This window comes from Sinocyclocheilus grahami, unplaced genomic scaffold (assembly GCF_001515645.1).
Source record: "Sinocyclocheilus grahami isolate Dianchi unplaced genomic scaffold, SAMN03320097.WGS_v1.1 scaffold1798.1, whole genome shotgun sequence".
Lineage (NCBI taxonomy): Eukaryota > Metazoa > Chordata > Actinopteri > Cypriniformes > Cyprinidae > Sinocyclocheilus > Sinocyclocheilus grahami.
Window position 1 is genome coordinate 92,623 of NW_015506977.1, and position 17,044 is coordinate 109,666.

General features: G+C 37.5%; 2 protein-coding genes across 4 annotated transcripts in view; one reads left to right on the forward strand and one right to left on the reverse strand.

Annotated features, from left to right (window-relative positions):
• The first annotated feature begins 3,138 nt into the window (after positions 1 to 3,138).
• On the forward strand, positions 3,139 to 4,813 carry LOC107572697 (fatty acid-binding protein, intestinal-like). Its single transcript, XM_016259125.1, has 4 exons — positions 3,139 to 3,363; positions 3,502 to 3,674; positions 4,365 to 4,472; positions 4,564 to 4,813. Exons 1-4 carry the CDS (start codon positions 3,297 to 3,299, stop codon positions 4,612 to 4,614), a joined length of 399 nt encoding a protein of 132 aa, XP_016114611.1. The 5' UTR covers positions 3,139 to 3,296; the 3' UTR covers positions 4,615 to 4,813.
• Positions 4,814 to 5,618: 805 nt separating this feature from the next.
• The window catches only part of LOC107572698 (inactive ubiquitin carboxyl-terminal hydrolase 53-like), a 33,949-nt gene continuing 22,523 nt past the window's right edge, over positions 5,619 to 17,044 (reverse strand). For all 3 annotated transcript variants that reach the window (XM_016259127.1, XM_016259126.1, XM_016259128.1), the window contains exons 13-18: positions 14,908 to 15,565; positions 14,761 to 14,825; positions 12,643 to 12,709; positions 8,204 to 9,012; positions 7,520 to 7,604; positions 5,619 to 5,968 (exon numbers count right to left, since the gene is read on the reverse strand). In XM_016259127.1, the coding sequence (XP_016114613.1) occupies positions 7,528 to 7,604; positions 8,204 to 9,012; positions 12,643 to 12,709; positions 14,761 to 14,825; positions 14,908 to 15,565 (1,676 nt within the window). In that variant the 3' untranslated portion in view covers positions 5,619 to 5,968; positions 7,520 to 7,527. The remainder of the gene's footprint in view (positions 5,969 to 7,519; positions 7,605 to 8,203; positions 9,013 to 12,642; positions 12,710 to 14,760; positions 14,826 to 14,907; positions 15,566 to 17,044) is intronic.

Sequence of the window (17,044 nt, forward strand, 5' to 3'; positions counted from 1 at the left end):
GTCCCATAGAAAATAAAGAAAACATAGGGAAGATACAATGTCAAAAGCACATGAAAAGAGGAAACACCAGTTAAGGGGCGAAGGTGGGCAGCGTTTCAGACTGTGTGTTCCTCCCTGCCCACGTTTCATTACGGGTGGGGATACACACAGCCTGTGCGTTGTCTGCCTGGGAGCGGAGCATGCTGAGTCAGCTCTTGAGAGAGCTGACTGCTCGCATTGCGAGCGTCTTGTGATGCATGTTCTGCGCTCCCGGAGGGCACTCTTTGAGGAGGGTGCCTTCGCTAGCGTTCCCCGCGGAGCGGCGATTACGCTCGTGGGGTTCGCAGCTGGAACTGGCGGAGGGAAAGAAGACGGGCGAGTCCCTATCTTCTTCCTCACCCGCCAGATCCAGCGCTCGCTTGCCGGGATCGGAAGCCCACGCTGCGGTTACTTCCTCCCGGGGAGCGGGCTCGGCGCTCCGCCTGTCTTCCTCCGAGTAGGTTGATGTGGTGGCCGTCGATGAGGATTCGCCCCCTCAATCGCCCCAGTATGAGGAGCTTTTGGAGGTGGTAACTCGTGCCGTGGCCAAATTAAATATCGAGTGGCCCACCGAGAAAATGGCTGAGCCGCAGAAGAGTAAATTAGACAAGCGTTTTTTGCGTGTTAAGCCACCACCTCCGCGCCGGAGCCTGCCTTTTTTCCCCGACCTCCACACCGAGGTGTCGAAGTCATGGGGAAGACCGTTCTCGGCCCGCCTCTTTATTCCCGCCTCCGATTATTATGGCAATGTGGCGGGGATGAATGAGCGCGGTTACAAGACGATGCCCCGGGTAGAACAGACACTTGCGAGCTATCTGTGACCTCTTAGGGTCAAGGCTCACTCTACGAGAAGTGTGGCGGCCTCTAAGGTCTTCTTGGCAGGTGTCTCAATGCAGGACATCTGCGACGCTGCAGGATGGTCTACGCCCCTGACCTTCGTCAGGTTCTATGGCCTAGACATGCGAGCCACTCCTGGCTCCTCTGTTCTCGCACCCTAGCTGTGCACGCTTCCACACTAGGCAAGATTTGAAAGTCTGGCGGCGTGGGCATTCTCGTTCCCGAAGCGTCCTCTGACACAGCTCGAACGTCTCAGGTTACGTATGTAACCATGGTTCCTCGAGGGAACGAGACGCTGCGTCTTGGGGCCATACTTTCGGCATCTCTACCAGCGCTTGCTTCATTCCTGGAAGCTGACGCTGGTCTCACTGTACGTGCTTTTATAGCTTCCTGGTCATTACGTCACCTGGCCGTGACGTCTCGCCCATCTATTAGTCTGATTACACACGAGGTTCAGAGCTGGTCATGCTGAAGGGCGTTCCCGAAGCGTCCTCCGACGCAGCATCTCGTTCCCTCGAGGAACCATGGTTACATATGTAACCTGAGACGTTTTAATAGTTGATCTTTATTGTATGACATTGTAAATTACTTTCTTTTGTTTTGTTTATTATTTCCACTTTATATCAAAAGGAACAATTACATTCCAAGTACAAATTTAACTTTGTGCCTGTCTGTTGTTTCTCACCACAACCCGCCCCTCCTTTACGATCTCTAAATCTTGTGATCCATTCAATTCCTTAGACACATGTTACACAAGCATGACTTCATCCTGATTAATAGGCAACCTTTCATGTTTCATAGAATTGTGCAGGAAAAAGCAGATAATCATACCTACAGTCTATGAACCACAGAGGCTTTAAAAAAGCGCATGACTTGTAAAACCACATAATTAGCCTATTATGCAGAAAAATTTAATTGTGCATATGCACTGATGTTGGGGTTAGCCAGATTTTTTTTTTTTGAAAGAAATTAATACTTTTATTTAATAAGAATGCATTAAATCGATCAAAATGAACAAAAGTATGTAGCCAATACTATACTGTTTTATATATATATATATATATATATATATATATATATATATATATATATATATATATATATATACTGTATATATATACTGTATATATATACTGTATATATATAAGTATATTTTAAATAAATGCTGTTTCCCCCCTTTCTGTTAATCAAAGCATCCTGTTTAATAGTTTCCATTATAATATTAAGCAGCACAACTGCTTGTAACATTGATAGTAATAATAATAAATGTCTAATTATAAAAGAATGATTTCTGAAGGATCACGTGACACTGAAGATAAGAGTAATGGCTGCTGATAATTCAGCTTTAATTAAATATTTACTATACTTTAAATAAATTAAAATTTAAAAAAAGTTATTTAAAATTGTAATAATACCTCACAATAATACCGCTTTACTGTATTTTATAAGAATAAATGCAGCCTTGGAGAACCTAAGAGCCTAGGTCTTATTAACAATTTTAATAAAATAAGATCGTTATTTTGTTAAAATAATTCATTATTTTGCAGACTCTGCAAGGCAAACATATGACCACAACTTTGTGAACTTTTTTAGACCGTAAATGTAATAGACTAGTTTAGAGTTTTTCTTATCTTCGCTTTCAATGGGATGATACCAAAGGTCTTCAAAGGTCTTCTTACATTGGCCTGTTGAGAGATTATAAGACTGAGGTAATGATGAAATAAACCATTATCAGAGATTATCATATCTCTTTATATCTCTTTATCTTGTCATGGAGTCTCCAGATGAAACTTCCACACCAAATGTTTGTGCTTTGATTTCATATTTGGCAAGTCTGGTAGAATTGTTAGTTTAAATTTTCATTATCAGATAATATGCCACAGCTCTTTTCACCCAATACTTGAATCATTGTAAGCAGTAACAGTGAATAATTCTCAGTAAGCTGGTGAGTCATGTCAAACACGAAGAGTTTCGCCTTTCACAGTTCTCAACAGGTTTAATAGATGTCAAATTACACTTACTGAAATTCATTGCCTAAATACACCACTCAGTTCTTGCTACATAAACCACAACTACTGAACAGACACACCCTACACAGTTTAAACAGCAAACAATTCAAACAAAAGCAGGACTTTGTGTGCGAACAACAAAGCCACTACTGCCATGTGAATATTTGACCACACAATACAAGTGAGCGCTTGTTCTCATGGAATGACTTGAAGCCTCCACTCTTTTGCACAATTAATGAAGACGCAAGGCATACTGGGATGTGTAATGTATAGCCTGGAGGTAGGGTGAGATTTATACTCGGTGAGCTTTACTCAGCCACATCAGCATGAAGATAATACTTAGATAAGACAGCGTGCTGTCACTCGCACAGGTATAAAAGACAGGCACAGGGTAAAGTTAGGTCGCCGTCAGAATCACAGCAGTCTGTCATCATGACCTTCAACGGGACCTGGAAAGTCGACCGCAATGAGAACTATGAGAAGTTCATGGAAGAAATGGGTAAGTGGACAAATTAAACATCGCCTGTGAATTGTTGGAGCCGAGAGCAAACGCTGCAAGATTCTTTGAATTTCAGTCAGTCAGTGCTTCAGTCAATCATTATTTATAAGGGGCACGTGCACTGCATATTTTCAACAGGCATCAACATGGTTAAAAGGAAACTAGCTTCTCATGACAACCTGAAGATCACCCTGGAGCAGACCGGAGACAAGTTCCATGTGAAGGAAGTCAGCACTTTCCGCACACTGGAAATTGACTTTACTCTGGGCGTCACCTTTGACTATTCTCTGGCAGACGGCACTGAGCTCACAGTAAGCACAACGACCTTAGGTGCTTTCAGTCTTATATACCCTAAAGGTTCCTTATTTGCAGGTTCCTTATGAGTCCATAAAGACCCTTTAACATCCATGGAAACTCTTACTGCACAAAAAGGTTCTTTATAGAGGAAAAATGTTCTTTAGATTATATAAACCGTTCTTCACACTAAATAAAACATGTTCCTTTAAGAGCTTAAAGGTTCTTTGGGTGACCGAGAGTGTTTTTTCTATGGCATTGCTGCAAAAAAAAAATCACTGAGGCAGTACTAATATGTACACTTTGGATACTAATATACACCTGCGAGGTACTGCTATGCACTTTTTAGGGGTTTTCTGAAAGTGATCAAGGGCAAAGTTTGAGATGCATGTTGAGCAGTGCTGAATGGTGATGCAAACAATAACATGGGATTGTGATGTTATACATTAACTCTTTTGTGTTAAATCAGTGTCACGTGTCACATTTACTGAATGTTGCAAGCTGTTTATTTGCTTAATCAATGTGCTTTTCTAATGGAGTGGAAACTACAAAGTTTTACAATTTGAATATTTGAATGACAGACAAGAATATGTAACTTTCATAACACCCTCTATACAAGCCTCCTGAAGAAACAATCAGTTACCGGTGAACTCGACCTATCACTGCTCAGTTCAAAGTGAGTCTGACCATAGACCTTCTGATTGTAGGGATCCTGGGTCATGGAGGGAGATATGCTTAAGGGGACTTTCACACGCAAGGACAACGGAAAGGTGCTAATAACAACCAGGAAGATTATTGGTGATGAACTTGTACAGGTGAGTTGTTGTTGATAACGAATTAAGACAGAGCCTCAGATCAAAACTTGTGTTATCTAACATTTTGAGTTTTTTTTTTATTTGCTTACAGAGCTATTCCTATGAAGGAGTCGAGGCCAAGAGGATTTTCAAGAGGAGTTAAATTGACATCAGCATTCCCAAAATTTCAAAATTACAATTCTAGTGGGACGATATGAAACTTTTACATGTTGTAACCATGGATGTTCAACCTGAAAATAAAGGTTTTAACAATTGGCAGCCCTAAAGTTACAAAGCATGTATGTAAATCATGTGTCATTTGCACTGTGAGTTTTGATATTTGTGGTAATAAAGCCATTTTTACATCCTTTAGTGAGCAGTTTTATTTATATGCAGAATGAGTCATGATTAACTTTTCAAATAGAAATACATTGAGTCGGCACAGTTGGAGCATGATTGTGGATTTTCTAGAAGGAAAGTACATTTAGATTTAAAACATAAATATACAGTACAAAGAAACAGATTGCACCAGTGATTGAACATTTGAAATTTATTAAACAAATAATAAAAATAACTGCATAGACATCTCCAAAAATATATAGTGGATATCATTTTACATTATTCATTTATTTTGAATCATGTCAGTATTTTGCATGAAGAAAAAACCGCAGGAAGGCACTCCACAAACAACCTCTAAGGGAGTATGTACAAAGGTCCATTTGCAATAAAATTAAAGTCAATAACAGAATTGCTATTTTTGTCTTTAAGACTCTGACAATTTCTTGTTATGTATATATATATATATATATATGACCCTGGACCACAAAACCAGTCATAAGAGTACATTTTTCAAAATGGAGATTTATACATCACCTGAAAGCTGAATAAATAAGCTTTCCATTGATGTATGGTTTGTTAGGATAGGACAATATTTGAAGGTGCAAAAAAATCTAAATATTGAGAAAATCGCCTTTAAAGTTGTCCAAATTAATTCTTAGCAATGCATATTACAAATCAAAAATTAAGTTTTAATATATTTACAGTAGGACATTTACAAAATATCTTCATGGAACATGATCTTTACTTAATATCCTAATGATTTTTGGCATAAAAGAAAAATCTATAATTTTGACCCATACAATATATTTTTGGCTATTGCTACAAATATACCCCAGCGACTTAATACTGGTTTTGTGCTCCAGGGTCACATATATACTCTGTTACCTGTCAAAATTCAGTAAAAGATCATCAATGAATTTTATATTCAGCATAAAATGGTCATTCCTGTTCACAAGCAACTACTGATTCAAGCCAAAGTGCATACTGCCCTCCTGTGGATGGCTTTTATAAGATACTCGAACATCACAATTTACAGGAAGGGGGTACAAAAGGACACGTTTCTCCTATGCTGCCCCTCAAATACAAATACATTGTAATTACAAGTACAAAAACAATACATATTTTTTTCAACTTCTTTGGCAATTCTCTTGCATTACTTCTCACTGGGTCACCAGGACCTGATAAGAAAGAAGACTGATTATATTGCATTGTTTTTAAATACATGTGACCCTACAGACAATAAGCAGTTTGGAGAATGGATGTTTTTAAATACATAAAGTACCAGTCAAAAGGCTGAACACAACCATTCATTCATTATTATCTTAAAGCACAAACATTTCACAAACTATGGATAGTCATTCAATGGCTGAATTCAGAACAGCACAGTGTTAATTTGGCATTATTATTTACTATTATAGTGTTTATTAATATTATGAATTAGCTTAATGATTTTATGTGATTGTCCTTTTTATTCGTTTTTTTTTTATTAGCTTTTTTATTTTATTTCAGCCAATGCACAATTTTAAGTTTTTCAACTAATGTTTATATTGATTTTACAAAATATTTTAAATAGGTTTAGTTAACAATAACAACCCTGCAGCATACTACTCTTACTATTTAACTATATGTTTATATGGCAGAAATAGTACGTCTAGTATGCTAGTATGCTGTTTCCAATTCAGTCCCAAATGAAATCACTCAAGCAATTTTATAAAATAGTAGTGCCCATTGTGTTTGTTTATTATTCATAGTTTGCCTTTTCCTTAACAAAGGTATGTTTAGGACAAACAAATTCACCTGGCACCACTAGCCCATCTTGTTTTATGTTCTTTATCAAAACAATAGAGCATTGCATGCCTTGTAACAATCTTAGTTTGCTTGGCTCAGCAAAACATTTGGCTGCCCAAAGCTTGAAAACAGTTTCACTGCTTTATGTTCTTTTATGGTCTTTCTCAGCACAATTCTCTGCTGTGTGTTATTTAGATGAAAAATGGCTGATGTCTGCACTGATGTTTGCTGTGTTCACTAAGCTCTATTCTAATGAAATGTTACACTGTATATGAGACAGCAATAAATACAAAGTTAATAGAAAGCTGTAAATGTAGAACAGTAAAATGACAAATTATCCTTCTCATTTATCAGGGTAGCTTGCGTGTTTAAAATATTTGATCAATGAGCCTGGTTGTCAGGCTCAGACAAAAATAAACTACATTACAGATAAAATTATATTGAAAAACTTCTTGAAAATTTCTGACTGACACCATAGATATAGGTTTTAAACATTGTACTGCAATAAAGTAGAGGATTGATATTTATCACAGCCATTTATATAAAATATTTTCATGAACTAAATATGATATCATGAACTAACTATGAACAATTGCATTTAATAATTAATACATTCTCTAAATGTACAGTTCATTCTTAGTTTGTATTATCTAATGCAATATCTAATAAAGTCAATAAAGTGTTTATACACTCTAAAAAATGCTGGGTTGTTTCAACCCAATGTTGGGTCAAATATGGACTAACCCAGCTGTTGGGTTAAAAAGCTAATTTAAAAATGTAACCAAAATTTAACCCAACAGTTGGGTTAGTCCATATTTGACCCAACATTGGGTTAAAACAACCCAGCATTTTTTAGAGTGTAGTCAGTACATTGCTAAAAAATTATTTTTGGATTTGAACCAACAGATAAAACCGTATCTGAAGGTTTAGTGAGAACTTACCATAACTTTCACAAATATCCATGTTCATCTAGCCCTTTTGAAGTGACAAGGTGCCATTTAGCAGTGGGCTTATTGTTGCTATTGCCTGGAAAGGATCATTTAATTTAGTTAAGCTACTAACTACAGTTAGTAAGTTATTAAATACATATATTACTGTTCAAAAGTTTGAGATCAGAAAGATGTAAAGAAATTCTTATTCAGCAAGAACGTATTAAATTAAACAAGTGACAGTAAAGACATTTCCAATGTTACAAATGTAACATGAAAATATACAGATTTAAAATAAATGCTGTTGTTTTGCATTTTGTAATCAAAGAATCCTGAAAAAAATATATTACAGTTTTCGCAAAAATATTATGCAGCACAAACATTTTAATAAATGTTTCCTGAGCACCAAATCAGCATATTAGAATGCTTTCTGAACGATCGTGTGACACTAAAGACTGGAGTAATATCTGCTTAAAACGTAGCTTTAAATTTGTATTTTTTTGTATTTTAAAATTGTAAGCTAAACTTGAAAAAAAGGTTTTATTCTAATATTAATTACATTTTTTACTGTATTTTGGTCAAATAAATGAGTCTTGGTGAGAACAAGAGACTTTTCAAAACCATCTTACTGACCCAAGCTTTTGAATGGTAGTGGCAATATAATAATATATCAATGACTGATTGAACAGATCATACCAGGGTCAGGCTTATTTTTGGCACGCTCAGATTGGCTCTCTATGCGGCTTGAGTGTCCTGTGTCTCTCCCGTCCTTGACACCTCCTCTCGGCTCAGGCATGGAGAGGACCAACGGCCTCTGGTGGTGATACTTTAGTCTGTAGGTGTCTGTCATACAATTATCCACAGAGAAATAAGTAGTCAGTGCCACTCCAGATCCTGGAGACACTGAAGCAGATGGCTTATCCCAACCACAAGATCTTTCTCCAGGCTCGCTGGACACCTGCTCCCCTCTCTCCTGGTCAGAACCCGATTTTGAGCTCACATCTGATGAGCTTGGGCATGTGCCGTTGAATTCCATCCGTCTGTGTACTGCGGTGGTGTGCGAGGATGGAATGCCACGACCGGAGGCTCTGGAAGCTGTCTGTGATGGCTCCTGCAAAATTCTAGGACGGAAGGGTGGAGTCTTTATCTCGATGGGTCGCTGTGCATGTTTGGAGTAAGTTGGCATTGATGGAGCTATGGCTGATTCTTCCCTTGGCTGCAGTGGGTAACTGCGATTAGGCCCCGGTGATTCGTGTGGAGCGACTTCACTGGTGCTGGAACGATAAGCGCTGTCTTCCTGCTCTGAAAGAGGGTTCGTGAGTTCATCAGAACTGTTACACTCTGAACAGCTGATCTTGCCCAGGCGGCGCAGAAGGGGGCTTTCTGGGCTGTGGTGCCATCGCATGGAAACTTCCTGTTGCTCTGTTTGAAGTTCACCAGTCGATGAGTCTTTCTCTGCATTGCCCCCTTTCCTGGCACCACAGGATGAGTATCTTAGCTTCCTTCTGTGAAGCATGAACACATGTATTTAGACATCACCTTATTTCACAACGTTTAACATCTTCATCTCTACTTCAAGTTTCTCAATCTGTACCTTAGATTGTAAAGACAAACTAATAAAACAAAATCATGTTCACCAAAATGGACTGCTATACACTTGACCTATAGATTAAAGCAGTCAATGACATATAGTTGTCCATGATAAATAAAAGGAAAAATTATAGTTTAAAGGGGTCATATGATGCTTTTTTAAAGATCATTATTTTGTGTATTTGGTGTAACAGAATATGTTGACATGCTTTAATGTTCAAAAAACACATTATTTTTCAAATACTGTACATTATTGTAGGTCCTATATGCCCCGCCTCTCTCATACGCTTCGTTTTCTACAAAGTCCCTCCTTCCGACAAGCGCAGTCTACTCTGATTGGCCAGCGGACCCAGTGCATTGTGATTGGCCGAACACCGCAAGCACTCGTCGGAAATGTAACGCCCCTTACCATAATCGCAAGCTTCATCTTTCAAAATAAATGTAAAGACAGTAAATAATGTAATTAGTTTTACCATCAGTTCAAGCCCGAAAGGGGAAGTGACAGACACAGTAATGATGCAGTACACAAGCCGCGGTTAAGACAGCTGACTCTACTGTGATGTGACGCTGTCTCTCTCTCTCTCACACACACAGCGCGCACACACACACACACACACACACACGCGATGCGCAAAACTCCACATTTGAACAGTCAATAGCAAATACTTAAACTAATAACAAAACAGTAGCTGATTCAGAAGCGCCAGATTGTCATAGCAAAGTCAGAATTACCTCCTCTCCTAGGTTCACGAAACGGTCGTCCATAAAATGCATTACTGTTCTGTTGTAAGTGAGCTTAAAGATTCCTAAATGCATCTACTTTAGGAAGGCCAAATAAAGTGCTTTTGCTTTCGCCTAGAAACACACAGTGTCTCCCTGACATGGCTGCTTCAACACTAACTAAATATTTCCACATAGTGAGGTAGATATGTGGAGGCGTGTTACAACGAGCCGTTTTAGGGGGGCGTGGCAGAGTCTTAATTTTGATAAAGAATATCTCTTTGATTTTGAGACTTTAGTCTTTGCAACTTCAGGGATCTTATCTATGCACAATCAGCTTGTAACACTCCAAAGAGAAAGGAAAACTGGAAATCGCATCATATGACCCCTTTAAAACAAATGCACTCTTGCATTAATGGTGGTTTCATATGGTTCAGAAAAAACTTTTAAAACATTTTCAAGAAAAAAAATGTATGCAATGACTCAAATGTTGTATAAGTCATGTGGTAAAACCATTAAGTTATAACATTTTCAAATATCTTAAGTTTACAAAATTTAGTTTTTCATTGTTATGGGGTGGTCACACTAGTTTTTGAGCATGCAAAATAGTTTTGGACACTTTAGTGGTAGAGATTTTTTTTTATAAAAAATGTAACAAATGATTATAAATACAAAATGTAAAAACACAACTCTTTACATAATAAAAATCTAATTCACAAATCAGAGTTTACCAAAATTATACTTTGGAACACAACAAAAGACAAAACCAAAAAATCTTTACAAGAGGTTGCGTTTCCAGTCTCCAGCATTTGCATGTGTATGAATAGAGGTCAATGGGACAAAAAATATAGTATGCCTGCCCATTAAGTCAAAACGCAAAACTTTGATTTAGTGGACAAATCAAAATATTTTTAAAACATATTTAAAAACATATTTAAGCAACGAAACTGTTAAAATATTTATATCATTTTTATATTAGCTTTTTTTCTTCAATATGAGTTATATTACCTTCACTTTTTTAATTTTGTGCCTCTCAAAAAATTTATGAATTTTAATTAATAAATGAAAAACATTACTCTGCATTCAAGTAATTGTAGAAATTGCATTTTTAATGCATTTATGAATAAATTAATAGACATGACAAAAAAATTATCATCACATAATTGACCTAAATGCATAACTCTCAAGTACATTATTGTTTGTTTTTACAAACTGAGGTACAAGTTGGAAATCACCCAGATTTTTTACTTGTATTTAACTCGTTTTGTTATTTTGTTTATATAATAATATCAATATTTCCTTGATATTCCCTTAAGGCAAATTGTGAGTGAAATATCACCATGGCATGCTGTTGTAAATGTGAATTGTACATTGTAACATATTTGCAGAGTAAAGACAAAGCCTGTAAATACCTTGAATTTGGGCTGCCTTTCATGAGATGTTCTGAGTTCTTTCCCTGAATTTTAACCAAATGTTTACCTGAGGGAATAAATGTGCAATAATTTATTTCATGAGACATCAACCAACAGACAATCAAGCCTAAAAGGTGAATTTTTGCATCTCTGCCATGGGTGTGTAGCGACAGAGGAAAAGAACTGCCAAAATCCTCCTAGCTGGATCGCAGTGGGCACAGACACACTCACTAGGACGCATCCTACTCACTTATTTATAAATAGACAGACTATTCATCTCTTTCCTGCCAACCTGCTGAGCTCCATGTGAGGATAAAGCCACAGGATACAACATGTGCTCTAAGTCAAAGATTTGGGCTTCAGTAAGCTTATAGAATACATTTTACCATTGTAATGATGTTTTTGCATTTTTTACTTTTATGATGCTCCTGCATTTCTGTCTTTTACTGAATGTGTGCTGTCCTGCTGGCTTCTGGTGCTTTTCTCTTTACTAAGGGGCTTTAAAATTCCATGACTTCTGGGAAGCCAAGATGGTCCTGAAATAGTACAATTGATTTGAAGAACTAGGAGCTAAATGCCACACAAGACTGCCACACGAGCCTGATTGACCACAGTGCAATTTAAAATGATAAAGAATTCGTTTTTATCTATTTTCTTCCTCCATCTTTGTATTCCAATGCAATATATATCAGTCTTTAATGGGGCAAAATGTTTTAAATTTTAAGCTCCTTCTGTCTCTTGCGAAGTAGAAGGGGAGAGAGGGATTTTCTCAGTTTTTGGCATGCTACCATGTGCTATCATGGAATTAGTGAGAATTACAGCTGCGTAAAATCACAAATTGTACAAAAACATGACAAAACTGTAGACGATTCAGTCTTTTGGAACAACTCCAAATGCCTGTCTCTATTTTGGGGTTTGATGCGAGCTTGGTTTCATATGTAGCTTAAACTAAGACAGACCATGCTATACAATGAAGTGCCACTTTTTTCTTCAATATGAGTTATATTACCTTCACTTTTTTAATTTTGTGCCTCTCAAAAAATTTATGAATTTTAATTAATAAATGAAAAACATTACTCTGCATTCAAGTAATTGTAGAAATTGCATTTTTAATGCATTTATGAATAAATTAATAGACATGACAAAAAAATTATCATCACATAATTGACCTAAATGCATAACTCTCAAGTACATTATTGTTTGTTTTTACAAACTGAGGTACAAGTTGGAAATCACCCAGATTTTTTACTTGTATTTAACTCGTTTTGTAATTTTGTTTATATAATAATATCAATATTTCCTTGATATTCCCTTAAGGCAAATTGTGAGTGAAATATCACCATGGCATGCTGTTGTAAATGTGAATTGTACATTGTAACATATTTGCAGTGTAAAGACAAAGCCTGTAAATACCTTGAATTTGGGCTGCCTTTCATGAGATGTTCTGAGTTCTTTCCCTGAATTTTAACCAAATGTTTACCTGAGGGAATAAATGTGCAATAATTTATTTCATGAGACATCAACCAACAGACAATCAAGCCTAAAAGGTGAATTTTTGCATCTCTGCCATGGGTGTGTAGCGACAGAGGAAAAGAACTGCCAAAATCCTCCTAGCTGGATCGCAGTGGGCACAGACACACTCACTAGGACGCATCCTACTCACTTATTTATAAATAGACAGACTATTCATCTCTTTCCTGCCAACCTGCTGAGCTCCATGTGAGGATAAAGCCACAGGATACAACATGTGCTCTAAGTCAAAGATTTGGGCTTCAGTAAGCTTATAGAATACATTTTACCATTGTAATGATGTTTTTGCATTTTTTACTTTTATGATGCTCCTGCATTTCTGTCTTTTACTGAATGTGTGCTGTCCTGCTGGCTTCTGGTGCTTTTCTCTTTACTAAGGGGCTTTAAAATTCCATGACTTCTGGGAAGCCAAGATGGTCCTGAAATAGTACAATTGATTTGAAGAACTAGGAGCTAAATGCCACACAAGACTGCCACACGAGCCTGATTGACCACAGTGCAATTTAAAATGATAAAGAATTCGTTTTTATCTATTTTCTTCCTCCATCTTTGTATTCCAATGCAATATATATCAGTCTTTAATGGGGCAAAATGTTTTAAATTTTAAGCTCCTTCTGTCTCTTGCGAAGTAGAAGAAGGGGAGAGAGGGATTTTCTCAGTTTTTGGCATGCTACCATGTGCTATCATGGAATTAGTGAGAATTACAGCTGCGTAAAATCACAAATTGTACAAAAACATGACAAAACTGTAGACGATTCAGTCTTTTGGAACAACTCCAAATGCCTGTCTCTATTTTGGGGTTTGATGCGAGCTTGGTTTCATATGTAGCTTAAACTAAGACAGACCATGCTATACAATGAAGTGCCACATATGACCTGAAATGCTCATTCAGTGAATGAGATATGTATTTTGTTAAAAAAAAAGTCCTCTACAGAATGAGCATTTTGTGACATGCTGATTCATGAAATAGAATTTACAAGTGCATTTTGTGACATCTCTTTCTACACTAATTTAGAAATGCTAATTACTAAATTACAAACAAAGAAAATAAAACATAGCTGTTTTTTGGGCATTTTACCACTTTTTATAACAGAAAAAAGGCAGAAAGGACAGGACCCACGAATCATAGACTAGATTAAAAACAACCTCTCCTAAATGAGCACCAAAGCTCAACATAGCTAAAGAATATGGGCTACTGGCTGGGCCAGTTTTAAAATCTTAAAAAAGTAAATTAACTACACAAAAAATATTATACTTTGGACCAACTTAAAAATACATACTCAAATTACAGGCAAATGTATTAGTTTTCTCAAATGTATTAGTATTCTCAAATTATATTTTTGTTTTGGTTCAAACATTACATTTTGATTTAATATTAATCAATACTATCTTATGACTGGTTTTGTGCTCCAGTGTCACATATACAAAGTAAAAAGATTATGTATTATAAAGATAATTTACTATAAAGATTATTTACTGTTTACTATATACTTAATTAATGAGTGTCCTCTGAATAAAAATTTTAAACAGGTCTAGTCATTCGATTAATTTGTTATGAAGCAAAAGCTTCATGTTTGTAATAAAATGTGCTTGCTTCAGGCTAAAATACAAGTCCTCTATCCATAATATTGCTTTCTCCAGTGAAAAAGTAATATTGTTTGAATCTTAAGAGAAATATGCACAGATCAAATAATATGTTGGTAGCTTTTGATGTGAGAGGACAACAGGGGATGGAATTTTTCACTGGATGATGCATTATTATACATCACTGGTATTTTAGCCAGAAGCAACTGTTTAAGTTAAAAAACCTTAATGATGTATGTGTTTCTCAAACATGCAGTTTATCACTTAACAAGATGTTACTTGATGGACTGGAGTCATGTGGATTACTTGTGGATTATTGTGATGTTTTTTTCAGCTGTTTGAGCTCTCATTCTGACAGCATGGATTAAACAGGTTTAAACCAGAAACCATGTGGCATAGCATATGATTAATACTCACTGTGATACTGCGGAGAACGCACTGCCTCTGTTTTTGAGTCACCTTGGTTATTATGACCTTGATCCCTGAGGAAATCAAGAACACTGAATCAAGAACAAGGAATCCAAAGTACAAATCACACACCTATGACTACTTAATTTCTCCTACCTGAGGTGCTGTGCATCTTGACTGAGTCTGAGCTCTTTGCCTGTGAAGTTCTCAACACCTGGAGAGTCAGGATTGGTGGAACCACTGCTCAACCTATCACTGCTCTCGTATCCTGATTCTGTCCTCTGAATCATCCAGTTATCACTCCGCTGTGCTACATTTGCTCCACCTTTAGGCCTCGTCACCATCATCTGTCGCTGAGACTCCTGGGAGCTTTGACTTTCAGTCTCCAAACGTGAGTCATCTTCATAAATAGTCATCAGACCTTTTTGTTTTTCCTTCATCAGTCCTCTCTCATGGCCAAAGCGACGGACACATCGAGGGCTCCCACGCTGCTGCTGCTGCTGACGCCGCTCTAGTTCGCTCAGCACGCTGTCTACATTCAGAACCTCTCGCACTGGTCTCCATGACGGCTTGGACTTGCTACGCTCCGGGAGACTTGTAGACCCACGATGGCAGAGGGATGATGAATCAACGTGACGAGTGGAGCCAGTGGCCATTCCCTGGTTTGAGCGGGTGGACTCCTGGGGTGATATACGAGGATGTACTGAAGAATGCTCAGGTCGAGAGACTCGTGAGGGAAGAGTTCTCTGTCTCTGGTCAGAATGAAACCTTGGGCCATTCTCAGGGGGAGAAGATGATCGAGGAAATGTCATATCTAAAAAAATAATAATACAAATATTATTTAATTAGTAATTAAAATTATATATACAAAAATACAATGGCCCAAAATGTATTTGGAAAACTAAGCCAAAATGAAGGCCAAAAAAGGGGTTATACAGAAGTCAGTTATTTTGAATTTTCTCAGCCAGTTTTGTGAAGTTTTTGCCATTTTCAGGCGTCGTATTTAAACGAACTCCTCCTAGAGATTTAAACAGATCAACACCAAGTTTAGTCAGTGTAATCAAAAGGCCTTTGTGACATTAAATTGCAAAGATCTTGAGTTTTCTTTGAAAGGCGTGTCCATGGTGGTCTGACAAACTTCGATGTTTTGCCATGAAATAGGAAGTTGTTATAATTGAGGCATACAATGTCTGATTTGCCCCAAACTTCACATGTTTGATAAGAGTCCTGTTCTGAACACATCTAAAGGCAAATATTCTGTTATAATCATAGCGCCACCTGCTGGAAACAGGAAGTGGAATGTTTTATGCTCTAACAAACTCCTAGAGATTTAATGACATCAACGTTATATTTGGTCAGTCTAATCTAAAGGCTTTTGCCATGTTAAATTGTGAAGATCTTAAGTTTTCATTAAACGGTGTGTCCTTGGCGGCCTGACAAATTTTTATGTTTCGCCATGGAAAAGGAAGTTGTTGTAACTCAGCCATACAATGTCCGATCTCCCCCAAACTTCACACGTTCGATAAGAGTCCTGGCCTGAACACATCTACATGCCAATATAATCATAGCGCCTCCTGTTGGCAACAGAATATGTCATGTTTTACACTACCTCAAACATACCATGTTGAATCTGCATCAAACTTCATATGTTTGATAAAAGTGCTGGTCTGAATACATCTACATGCCAATATTCAGCTATAGTCATAGCGACACCAGCTGGTAGCAGGTAGTTTGGCACATATAAATGACTTTGACATATTCCTTCTATATTTACCACTTCAAATGAATATTGCTCACCGTTCGCTGTTTTCCTAAAGCCACCGGGTGACAGTTAGCCCGGGTGCAAGGGCCCTCTCAACGCTGCTTGCAGCTTTAATTATCAAACTGAACCTTATTGTAAAGTGTTGCCAAATAAAAAAAAACAACTATGTGAAACCTTGTAGCATCTTGTCACATCCAGGACAAAGAGGCAAACAGACAGATTAATGTAAGTCGGGAAGTTTATTCAGAGGAACTTAGGAGGAGCTTCCAACAGAAAAGAGTCAACTGAGGAATAAATGGAAGCAGAGAACACAGTCTCTACCTCGGGTTCTGTGGAGGGAGGGAGAAGAGGATTAGTGAAGGGTTTCAGCAAGGACACATGAAAGGTGGGTGAGATCCGGTAATGGGCAGGCAGGTGTAACTGGTACGTGACTTCGTTGATGCGCCTTGCTACGGGGAAAGGACTTATGTACCGGGGACTCAGCTTCCTGCTGGGCCACCGGAGGCGGATGTCCCTGGGTGATAGATGGGA

Coding starts and splice junctions, on each gene's coding strand:
- LOC107572697 (XM_016259125.1), top strand. CDS start 3,297: ATGACCTTCAACGGGACCTGGAAAGTCGACCGCAATGAGAACTATGAG. Junction 3,364..3,501: donor GAAGTTCATGGAAGAAATGG/GTAAGTGGACAA, acceptor TATTTTCAACAG/GCATCAACATGGTTAAAAGG. Junction 3,675..4,364: donor CAGACGGCACTGAGCTCACA/GTAAGCACAACG, acceptor TTCTGATTGTAG/GGATCCTGGGTCATGGAGGG.